The sequence below is a fragment of the Augochlora pura genome, chromosome 9, assembly GCF_028453695.1.
Source record: "Augochlora pura isolate Apur16 chromosome 9, APUR_v2.2.1, whole genome shotgun sequence".
Taxonomy (NCBI): domain Eukaryota; kingdom Metazoa; phylum Arthropoda; class Insecta; order Hymenoptera; family Halictidae; genus Augochlora; species Augochlora pura.
In genome coordinates, this window is record NC_135780.1 from 10,998,932 (window position 1) to 11,010,957 (window position 12,026).

The following is a 12,026-nucleotide window of genomic DNA, read 5'->3' on the forward strand; positions in this document are numbered from 1 at the left end:
ACGATAATTGTAAGGTGAAGGAATGATAATATACATTTCAAGTCGAGTTCTGGACACCTTAGCGATCGATTGTTAGTCGATTAATTATATTTGTTCAGTTCTACATACCTTCAGCACAACTTGCGAGGAATTTGCCGTTACTGGAGAAACTCATGTCGAGGACAGGGGCTGTGTGACCCTTCAACGCACCCACCATCCAGGAATGCGTGAACTCCTGCTGCGCCTCGCGTCTCTTCTTGTTCTTGGCGCGTTTGTTGCTGCCCGTTCCACCTCCTCCTGTGGTCGCAGCCCCAGCCGATACGCTTGTCGATTCTCGAGGGTCCTCGAATTTCACTTTTTCCGAATCACCAGCATCTACGATCAGAACAAACCATTTACATATATCGCCCGACTTAAACCGCCCCCTCCAGCTAAAAAAACAATAGAAGGCGAACCAGCGATCGCGTCGAAACAATGTCCGTAAAATTCAGAGCGATTGACCCGCGTGTTGTCCAAATAAATAAGAACTCGAATCTCACGAATAGCATCGGCGTAATCATATCTAAGCCAGTTCGATGGACTCGCGCGATGAAACGCGTTTGCAAACAATTTTTGAACGGTCGATATTTTTATGATGGAAATATTGTGAAACAACCTGTACGGTTTCAACAAGTAACAAGATCTTACGAGGGGACACGAGGAACTCCGACCCCTTGTCTACTCGAGTTTCACTCTGTTGGTCACGTTTCAATATTTCGGAGATCCTATTGCTGACCGATGCAATTTCAATAGCCGATTTTGTAACCACCTGTAGCACGTACCGATGTGAAAACAATGGCGAACATTGTTACTGTACGTATAGCGCGAACGGGTGTAATGCGCGTACCCTAATCGCTTAAAGACGGTGAATCACCGGAACGCTGTAACGCGCGTGCGGAATCGAACATGGCGACGATCAAGTAAACAAAAACAGTGTGTAAACTGCGTCAGCAAGCGTTACCGAAAACAGCAATCGCGAATTGTTTACCGCGTTGCCGAAACTTTGAGAAATTTTGCAACGTCTAACGGCGAGTACGTCATAATTTTTTAGAAAACTATGATTCGAATTAGTCCACGATTCTCGGTCGAGCATGTTCCTACTTTCGTGGCTCTACGAAACACTCTCTACCGACGGAAGTCACTAAATTCACTCGGAACCGGTTGCGGGAACGCACGAATTCAAATCTAACTAGGCGGTATGCACTCGTCACGTGTACACCGCCACGTAGGACCAGGAGTCCCCTCCGCGATGAATCTATTTACGATGAGAGAAAGATAGTCCGAGAGCCGTCGGGACGCAACCTCACTGCATTGTATTCACGTAGCTACTGCTGTGTTTACGTTCGGGGCAACGTTTTTTTCCATGTATATCGTCGTCGGCAGTGAATGCGCCTAACCTTATCGCCACGAGAGGGAAGCAAAACAACGCTAGGAAAACAGTGTGCGCGAGCACACGGTGCGGCGCACGTGACTACTTACGTCAGGATCCCGGTTGAATTTTAAATGTTCTCTCGAATCCACGTGCTGCGGCGGTTCAGGCAAGAGATTCTTGCGAATGAAAACGAGCCGCTCGCAAATTAAAATGTTCTAATCACCAACAGGAACGTATAACAAGCGTCTTGCTCGACGGTATGAAACACTTTAAAGCGTATTCGAAGAAGCGGAAGAATTCAGGTGAGAGATCTGAATCGTAGGACGATTTCAACTGCACTGACCCAAACCGAGTCGAACACTCGCCCTCCTGTGCAACAGGTATACTAATCTGTTTTCAGGGTGAACGATTGATCAACCACCGAATCCTAGCCTTTTTACCCACACCCCTTGCCCATCCCCTCTCTTACGCGCCACGCGGGAGAGCGTGTTCGGCGCATACCTGCACGCTCGTAGTCCCCACTCCCGAAACCACCCCTAACGCGTATCGCATTTTAGGGACACAAGAGAATAATATACTGCAACTAAAGTCAAATGACGTAGGTACCTGAATTTTCCTATATTTTCCCAGCAGATTTCTTCTGCGCAAGGCTCGATAGTAATATGTAGAGGAGAAATACCACGAATAGGATATTAGCATTATCTTAAAAAATTACGAATATTTTTACAATAAAATTAAATTTATCTTTAGTTTAAACAAAAATCTCCCATTCGTGGTAGTTCTCCCCCTTGATTTTAATTTTCGGATGACTTGTACCCCTCTACAGATCACGAGAAAATGAAAAACCGAGTGTTCTAGACTTGGAAAAGTCCTTAACCCTTAATAACCTAGAGTTTCAATTTTGATACTAATCTTTTAAACCGAATGTTCACATTACTATTAGTTTTTTTTATAGGTTGGCTGTACGTATTTTACTGTTGTATAATATTCTTTCCAACGAAATTTAAAAAAAAATCTAATGTCATTATTGTTTTATTTTATCTATGACATATTACTTGCGCGGCAAAGTGAACAAGTAAACACATTTTACTAAAAGTTTTGTTGAATACAAATTTGATATATTTTCTTTTTCTGAAGAATATAAATACTTTTGAGGTAAGTGAAGATATTATTTTCGCTATGATATAATTATTTTTTGCGAGTGCATGTTTTACTTGAAGAAACTAGTGCTATTTTTGTGAGTATCAATTTTGATACTTCAGGCATTCTTCATCAAATAAATATGTAAAATAAATACTGTGATTTTTTTAGCTATTTTTCCCTTCATCTAGACCCTCAAGCAAACACAGTAATATTAAAAAAAAATCACTTTCGTAAATCAGGCTACTAAGGGTTAAATTGGTTACGAGATCAAATTGCACCATTTAACCGAGGTAGAGGCCAGGAAATCGGAAAGAGGGACGACGATCGCGAGTGCGTGACGTTCGACGTGACGAACCGTAATCTCGGACAGGAGACATTTTCCCATGCGGAACAATGGAAACGGAACGGTGGGATTCGATGCAAACCGAGCTCGAACTAATTTCTCAAATATATACGAGGTGGTCTCGTGAAAACGGATCTCTAGGCTAAAGAAATCTTCCGTTCGAACGGAACTTTTAGTGCACAATAAGATTGTAAACCATGCCTAAGGAGAATTATGGCTGTCTTTGGCAGGTAATGTATTAAGTCTCGCGATTCGACATCGGCGCCGCATATTTAAATTTTTAACTAACCTTTCCATTCTAGACGCAATATTTTAGTTTTACGACACGATGTTCGTAACGATTCAATATTTATTATTGCAGGTTTCAGTTGGTGTATATCGAATTTGTATTTCAAGCTGAAGAATGATCAACGTTAGAGATACAGCTTCGGGGAGGAGTTCCATTATTGCTAGCCGGAATACGGAATGCCGCGAGTTTTGTTTTTCTTGCGGACTGTTTGAACAACAAAACACGATCGGCAATTGTAGAAAAAATTTATATACGCAGCTTTTTGTGTGATTAACAGCATAGTCGAATAACTTAGCTGCAAAAAATGCTCCGTCCGATGTGAATAAATTTCCGCTGTGCAACAAGTAGGCGCATTCATAATGCCGAGAGATCGCCACCATAACCCCATCCCCACCTCGAGTCGACAAAGCGAGGTAATTGCTATGCGTTAGTCACTGTTTTGACCATGGTAATTATACAAAATATTCGAATTCGACCTACGCAGACCTGTCAGCGTAATGCGTGCCGTATTAGTCACCGGTAAACGTACAAAATATCGTTTATCACATTCGTTACGTTTTCTCTTTTTGTGTCCGATATCTTAGCCGAACGATAATGGTTGTTGATTATGCAATCATGATCGCGGCTTTAACGATGTTTCTTTGCTATGATAACAACGAATGCATTGATGTAACACCGGGGAAAAAGGGCGATACGTGTTCAGGATGATTCGCTAATTACCGCGGCATAAACAAAAAAACGAGCGTCGTTCCCCGCGACGGTGGAACGGTGACCTTGGCGACGGCTCGAAACCGCTCAGACCATGACTATCCTTAACGTTTACCGAAGATTATTTTTATACGTATGTACATTGTTCGATATCATAAAAACGTGAATGCTCTTTCAAGAAAACTGACGGCAATTTAATGACTTTTAATAACGTCTCCCAACGGCGAATGCCGAGCAGAAGGTTGCTTTTTACTTTAGCAACATCGAGATAAGATGAGTTTATTTGATGTTCATGAAATTCGCCAAGGTCAGCGGAGCCTTGGTTAATGCCACTTCTTTTATCTTTGTTTGATTATGCGCACAAATATGAACCATTGATATTCGAGCAAATAAATCATTGTGTTTCGTCTGAAGAATTTAAATTTCTATGGCACGAAGAAATCGCTCGAATTTGCATTTTATGTTAAATGGAGGCAAGATTCTGCGATATGCCCGGTAACGGTACCTTTGACAAATGTAAAGTTAATTGCAAAGGTACAGCAATTGTTCACCTAGCAATAAACGGCTTTTCGCTGCCCCAGTCAATGTTTCGACCCCCGAACGCGGAGCCGTGTATTCCTGCACGTACTGGAGTTGGCTCGCATAGTCGGGCGGTTTTATTAGTTACCTGGGATCTTTATACCCGTACGCGGGGGATTCCTCGTTGACGTGTCGGGTCACAAGGAATCGTCCCTTTCTTCCAAGTTAATCCTACGTATCACTGAAGTATAAACGCGGGCGGATGTTTTTCGGGAAACAATTGGGCAATAAAACTGACTACTTTATAGGTCGAGCACAATAACTGTGGTTATGACTAAGCTTTTCACCCCTGGTACAATAACGTCCAGGAAACATACCTTTTCAAGAACCAGAATTCGTAAATCCCCTGGATCTCTGAATTTCAATGGCCTTCGCTTATAAATTATCAAGGGGAATAAAAATTCGTGAGGCCGTCGTCGATCTATGACCGGTTTGACAATTCTTATACTACAATTATTTAAATTATAAATACACATCTACCGGAAACCATTTGATTAATTTATTTATCGCAACGTATAATAATATTAGAAATTGGAGAGATAAATTATATACTGTGATTTCCATAAGGCAATAGAGACGGATCAACTTTTATCGTCCGTGCACGGTTAATGTTAAGTTGTCGACGGTGGAAGGAAAGAATAAAAAATGGACCTAGCCTCAACCCAGTTCTACGTACAATACAGCAAGGTAAACATCCAAGTAAAACGGTGTTTGAATGATGTAGTCGCGTTTACGTGGAGTCTTTCGTTTACGTTTACGGCGATTAGAAGCGCGAGTTGTGCACCGAGGAACTCTGTCCACGTAATTGTGCATCGACGCACGGTGCACTTACGTTCGATTGATCAACTCTTATTTATATTCTGACGAAAACGATTGTAATTAGAGATCGTGATTTTAAACGTGTATTGAAAACACACGTGTACAAATGCGCTTCGTATACGCGTACCCAAGTAAGTGTCATAATATGGACATGTGTACCCGTGAATTGTTTCACACACATTTAGGTACACGTGTATTTCGTTGCGCGTAACATTTATATCGCGGTTTAAGATATAAATGAGTTAAAACATCGTTGGGCGACTATGATATAAGGTTTTTTTAAACGAAATTTTTTCTATCGTTTCTGGGTCACTATACGACTGCCATTAAAATATCATATCGACCACGGAACAAAGAAAAAACCGAAAATAATGGTATCGTTAGGCTACTTCGGTTGTTCCGAGCACGCGATAAGTTATCTTCGTTCTTTTTAAACGATGATCACCCTAATGACACTGACCACAGCGATTGCTACCGGGCTCATATGTTTTCGGGAGCGAACGACTAGGGTCGTCTACACGATAATATCGTAACGAGGGATTTATCAAAGCATCACGAACTCGTAACCCCTTCTCAACTGAATTACGTAATATATTATGTATAACGTGTATTACACTGTACCGAAAAAAAAAATTTTATTTTATTATAATCCTTAAGTAAATAAAAATCTATGACCATAGAGATGAGCATTATAATGTACAATACACCAGCCTAATCAGACTACACGCATGTAGGCGAACCTTCAATAAGGAAATTCATTTTGAATAATTATACAACCAACGACTGGAAATAAATTGACGGTAAAGGTGGTTCTCCTACGTTTCTCTTTCCTTCCTAGGTGTTGCTTTGCATTCTTTTTTTATTATAATGGAAAAAGGAAAATTAATCGGCAAATAGAAATAATTGACCGCGCGGTCAGTGCACTATTCGCGATGCGTGTCTTGCGTTTTCAGGGACGTGGTTTGCCGCACTAGCCCGGAAAATGTAGCGCATTGCGACAAATTTATATCGCTTGCCAGACCGGCACAGGAACTCCGAGTCATCGATGTCAATGTTTTTCAAAACTGATCGGGACATTCGTCCGTAAAATAGCGAGACCATAATAAATAGTTTGATATTTTATTGATAAACTTCCCATTGGAAACGTCCTCACGTTCTAACGGACAGAATTGACAAAAAGATCCGAGTTCGCGGAAGTGAATTAGCAAACCTTGGTCGCCTCTTGCCGCCTAATTTCGAATTCGATAAAGCCCGGTATTCTAATGCGAGTCGTGTGTAAAATTAAGGACGAACATAAAACACGTTCGGCCGTTTCCTTCTACCTTATATACAATTCCCAACAGAAATTATACACGTGATCGAACGAACGAGTCGTCCTTTAAATAAATTATTTATTCGTTTCGTTAGTAAAGCGTAAAGTACCTAAAGTAAGTTTTTTTTTTTTGTAATACGGCGTACGTGATCGAGCTACCCGTATGTTCGACAGTGACGCTAACGATTTTGATGGATCACTTTTTGTCAGGGTTAGTAAAGAGACCTCGATGGATCTGTATGGTCGTCTCGCGATTGTCCATTCTTCCCGCGTGTTTGTCCGGTGTACGGCCCTGAGAGCGTTTCTCCTCGTAAGTACACGTGTACGCACGCGAGGCGCGCGTATAAATACACACGCGTCGTCGGTTTATTTATACGCAAGGGTGCCTGTTTCGTGTGTGCGTGCGCGCATTCCCTCTCCCTGCCGCATTATACCGAATAACGCGCGCGCGCGCGCGCGTCCCACACACGCGCGAAACAGAAAACTACCCGCGCGACGACAAGAGACAGTTTGTTTCTTCTAGCAAAGTAAAATTCATTGTCATGGCGACGAAGATTTAGCGAGCGACGGTCACGTTTTCTGTTCGCGATCGACACGCTTGATAATCTCGCGCGCGCAGTAGCGAAACTTTTCGTACGAGTTCCCAGGTTCAAGATTGCGCCTTTCACGCCGCGATCTCGAAAAATTCCCACCGATCACGAGATGTTCCCACATGCAACATTTGAAGCCTAACGCTGACATCGGTGTCTTCATTTTTTTTCCCCCGTTTATTAAACAAGCAATATTTCTAAGCGTATGGTAAAATCTAGATTCAAAATCCAGAGGAAAGGGCGCGCGATATTTGATTGTACGTAACTATCAAAGTGATATATAAAGCCTCTACCGATTCAAATGTTTTTGAAATGACTGAGAAAAATTGAATGCCGAGCGTCGGTGTTCAAGTTTTTCTCGCGAAGTAAAAAAGAACTGTATATTTCCGGTACGAAATATTGCGTGCTGACGCAGCTGTGCTTCCCTCTTTGTCTTCTTTGATTCACCCCATACCTCTCGCTGCCCCCTCTACGTCCCTTTGTCTATTCTTTTCACTACACCGCAAAACGATTCGTATCCCACCGACGCGCTACTTTTATATTTCGGTCTCGCTTGATTGCTGAGGACGAGTAACGATCATTGAATCATATTTCAATTCGTTCGTTACACTCCGCCTCAAAAGACAATGAACGATGTTTATGCGATACTTTTTGTACCATCGAACACAGTTGGCCAGTTACGATTATTTGTAACTGTACGTTACCGTGGAAAAATACACGCGCGGTACAATCGTTGCCGCGTTAACGGCACGGAAACGATAATACGCGTACGTTCAGAAACTAGAATAGTCGACGGAATTATAAGAACACCGATGGTATACATCTTTTCTATATTCAGGAGTTCAACATCTGGTTCGAACATGACTCTTCCGGCCGGTAATAATGCAAACGCGGGGAACGGTCGACAGACCAATGCGTTCGCGAAACCGTAATTTCCCGCCAATTCTTCCCGCATTAATCGGACGAAGAATGAAGCAATATGTACTTGGTTTTGCGAAAGGTCTGAGAGCACGCGAGCCGATCAGCCAGCAACGATCTAATTTTCTCTGAAAATATTTAAGCGGCGTGCAAGTAGCGTGCTCGGTTCGTTTCCCATCACGCGACACCAGTCCATTAACATTCATGAATGGGAAATTCGCGAACGATCAATGATGAAAATTCCTTGAAATGTTTCACGAGTAAACCGATCCCAACGAAATCGATTCCAGATAGTAAACAAAAATGTTTAACAATTCCCTGCGATGTGGACGGACCGAACATCGGAGCGACGATATCTATCGAACGTGTCTATTATCTTTGAATCCGCAAGTGAAAAGCACGAGAAGAAAAGAAGATCGTGCGGCGGTTCGACGGCGCGAACACGCAAGCGTGATTTCTTTCCAGGAACCTATACATGCGTGCACTCGACGGACATAGTGAAATTTTGTCAATGGCAGGCTGCTTACTTTTCGGTGGATCCGTAGCTCGGCTGGACCCTGACAACCGGCTAACAATGTAGCCGATCACGAGGATGATTCCGCCAAGGAATAACGTGCTCACGAGGATGAGCATAGACATGCTGAATCCCGGCGCGAATCTTGTCTCTGCATCCTCCATCTTCACCGCGTGTTCGAGTCACTACACTATAATATTCCGTTTAGCTCACCGCACCACCGACGCGCGTTTCCTGTGTCTCGTCTCTGGACCCGTCCGAAATCAACGCGAATTGCGAGCACGGAACACGACCGAGTCACAGACACGACCGCGTGCGTTCCAAAAAACACGAGTATCGTGCAACGATCGCGGCCAGCCAGGCCAGTGCGTCAACTCCGCGGCGGGCCTGAATCACGAGCTTTATAGACGGGATACACGAGACCGGCGTCTTCTGTCACGGATTACGCAAACTGTACGTAGAAACGAAACACGGGAACACGACGAGAGCAACCGTCGAGCTATTCGACTTTCTCCGTTCCTTTCGCCGTACGTATACTCGTGGATGATTTCAATTCTCTTCAAACTGTTCCATCCGACCAACGAATAATTTCGAAATGTAAACACATCGGTGTACCAGAGGCTTGTGAAAACCGTTTTGGGCGGAAGGATCCAGTTCCGTGGCGCGAATTTCGTAACCGTCGCCGGTGTCGTGGTGTACGCTTCTAGACCGCAATAGCGGCTCGTACCCGCGCACCGAGTCGAAAGAACAACGTTCGCATTCCGCGATCCCTGGATCGTTTTTTTTTCTTGGCACCGTTGCGAAATTCGTCCGCTGCGATGATTAAGTTACTGCTTGCGAACGGTTTCTGGGTCACCGACGTTGGATTTCGTACGCGACACACTTTGAAGTTCGAAATTTCGACCGTCGGCGCGGCCCTTTTCCTAGTCGGGTTCGACGGTTCCGATTATCGGTGAACACCGATCGAGTTTTGTGTCATGATTTCACGTAAACCCGCGAAAGTCCGAAGCCGGCGACTCTGTCCCGTTTTCGCGAGAAGAAACGAGAGAGTGTCGAACTCCTTGGCAAAACGTTCCAAAAAGTCGTCACCTGGTAGGCCCTCTAATTTTAAGAACGGACACGGCGAGATTAAAAAAGAAAACCGAGAAAAAACAATAATTGCGATTCACTCGCGGCGATCGTTATTACCCGCGCGCAACTTACGTAAGCTCGTTAAGCGATCGCGTGCTCTGGCGGCACACTCTTAAATTAGACGGAGTCATCGCGGTATTCGAATCACGTTTAGAAGTTCGGCTCGCGAGTGAACGGAACGATCGTCGCTGCTTGAAACGCGTGTTTGCCGAAACGCGCCATTAGTGCCGGTATATACGCGCTGGCGCCTGTGCTTCCTGCCGTTTAATCCGCTCCTACCAAGATCTCCCACTACATATGAGTCAACCCCCCACAGAGGCTACTCGAGGCTCTCCCACCGCGATGAACATGCGCCGTCAAAATTACGCGAGTTGAATGGCGCGGCGCGGCGACCGCGTCGCAAACCGATTCTAAGATTTCCATTTCTTTCTTTTCACAATCAATGGGATATTTTGGTTTCGAGTTCTCAGAAAATAAATGTTTTTCTGCAATTTTTTAAAGTACAAATACATGTACTAAAACATGTTTGCAAACGGTTTGCTCGTATTTAAAAAAATAAGTTATTAAATGTTTAAATAGACTCCCATATAACTAACAAAAGAAATTTTCTACTGTTTAATCACGCGTTTCCCGAAACTTGATTTTTTGAATCGGTTGACCATTATCTCAAGTCTTAATTCATCAACCGACTCGAAATAATTAATTCATATGATAACAGAAAACCCGAAATTATGTCATTAGTCGGCGCAATTTCTATGTTCGATAACAATGAAAATTTAAATAGATACATGTTGGGGATCTTCGATTGCTAGAGGATTTGCCGATCGAGGGTTAAGTTGAAAATCAATTATCGAGGATTGTATATACAGAGAAATAGATAAATAAAAGAATTATCCTATACAAGAACCGTCAAACGGTTATCATAGGCGCAGTGTCTGACCCGATCGGTACGATCAGTTTCTACCGAGTTAGATTTGCATTTCCTACACTCCGATGATCTCACTAAGCGATTCATACTTATGACGTGGAATTTCTCGAACTCACGTATCGAGGAAAACTAGAAGTAGATTATTCCCCTTTATTACATAATAATACCGCATTTCCTGCAAACCGGGAAATTGCATGACTTTCCGGAAAGAACTGAATTATATTAGATCGATCGTAGGAGACACTATAGTCTTGAAACGTGCGTACGGTGTTTCCAGTGTCGTAACGGCTAAACCTAATTTTCTTTCTAACGCTTGTAGCCGGTCAAGTGGGTATTCGTAATTACCGATGAATTCTAGTTCGTCGCCGCTACTTCGAACCTAATTGTTGTTTTACTACACCGGAAGTTGATCTTCCATGATCGAAATACGATTGAATTATCCGCATGAAGGGCCCGGTCACTGTTGTTGCACGATCTATAGTGACCTAACGACTGAGCTGACAAACGTGAGCTCGTAACGGCAAGATGCGTTAAATTCAACCCGTTATTCGCCCCGTTACTTTTCCTCATTTCGAACGTCTTCGTCCTCGATTCGACTCTTTCACGTGCAAGCTTTGGCCGCCATACTGTGCCAGTGCGTACATAAACACATGAGTTTATATACAGGGTGTTTAAATTCGCTTCCGTAAAATGTCGCCCTTCGACCTACCAAACTTCTGTAAAAACTTTGTCCGCGTACTATATTTTGCTTCTATCAATACGTTGTAGTTTGTAACGAACGTAACATGACGGAGACATGTCTTCCTTGAAGATAAATTTCTTCTAATTCGTGACGATTTAGAAGATTAAATGATATCAATCGTGTCTGGGTTAGATACGCAACTACTGAGTAAGCAATGTTCACACACTTGTCATCGGTGTCTACAGGAGGCGCGCGATAAAAAGAATATAAGCCAATATCGGGCTAATACGTATTAAAGAATTTACTCCGTGACTCAAGTTTTCGTTTCATCTGGGACTTTCGATACCGAACTGCTGCGCATAAGCGTCAACTTTTCTCGTTTCTTTGTTGATAATTAAACAATGACTGCCGCGATACGAAACGCGCTCGAATCGTCCCGTTTGTTGTTTTCTTTATCCGCGCGTATCGTTCGACGATTTGCTATTAGACTCGGTGAACTGATCGGAATACGTCAAGTAATATTTTTTTTATTCATTCTTTTCCAGTGTATCGTTGTAACTGTTCGTCGAAAGATGTGGTGCAACGATTTGAACTAAATTCTCACGTGTTCCTTTCGAAACACCTTTATGGCCAGTGAACCCTGATACTGCTTTGAAGGTCACCTGCCCTACCGATGACCT

General features: G+C 43.1%; 2 protein-coding genes across 5 annotated transcripts in view; both read right to left on the reverse strand.

Moving 5' to 3' along the window:
• LOC144474801 (26S proteasome non-ATPase regulatory subunit 6) overlaps positions 1 to 12,026 on the reverse strand; it is a 262,460-nt gene that overhangs the window by 56,884 nt on the left and 193,550 nt on the right. The window lies entirely within an intron of this gene.
• The window catches only part of Prage (RNA exonuclease prage), a 31,324-nt gene that overhangs the window by 17,377 nt on the left and 1,921 nt on the right, over positions 1 to 12,026 (reverse strand). For 2 of the 4 annotated variants that reach the window (XM_078191182.1, XM_078191180.1), the window contains one exon: positions 109 to 354. In XM_078191182.1, the coding sequence (XP_078047308.1) occupies positions 109 to 354 (246 nt within the window). Of the gene's footprint in view, positions 1 to 108; positions 355 to 1,281; positions 1,341 to 8,618; positions 10,014 to 12,026 lie in introns of those variants that run through there. The other 2 variants (XM_078191179.1, XM_078191183.1) reach the window with 2 other exon arrangements.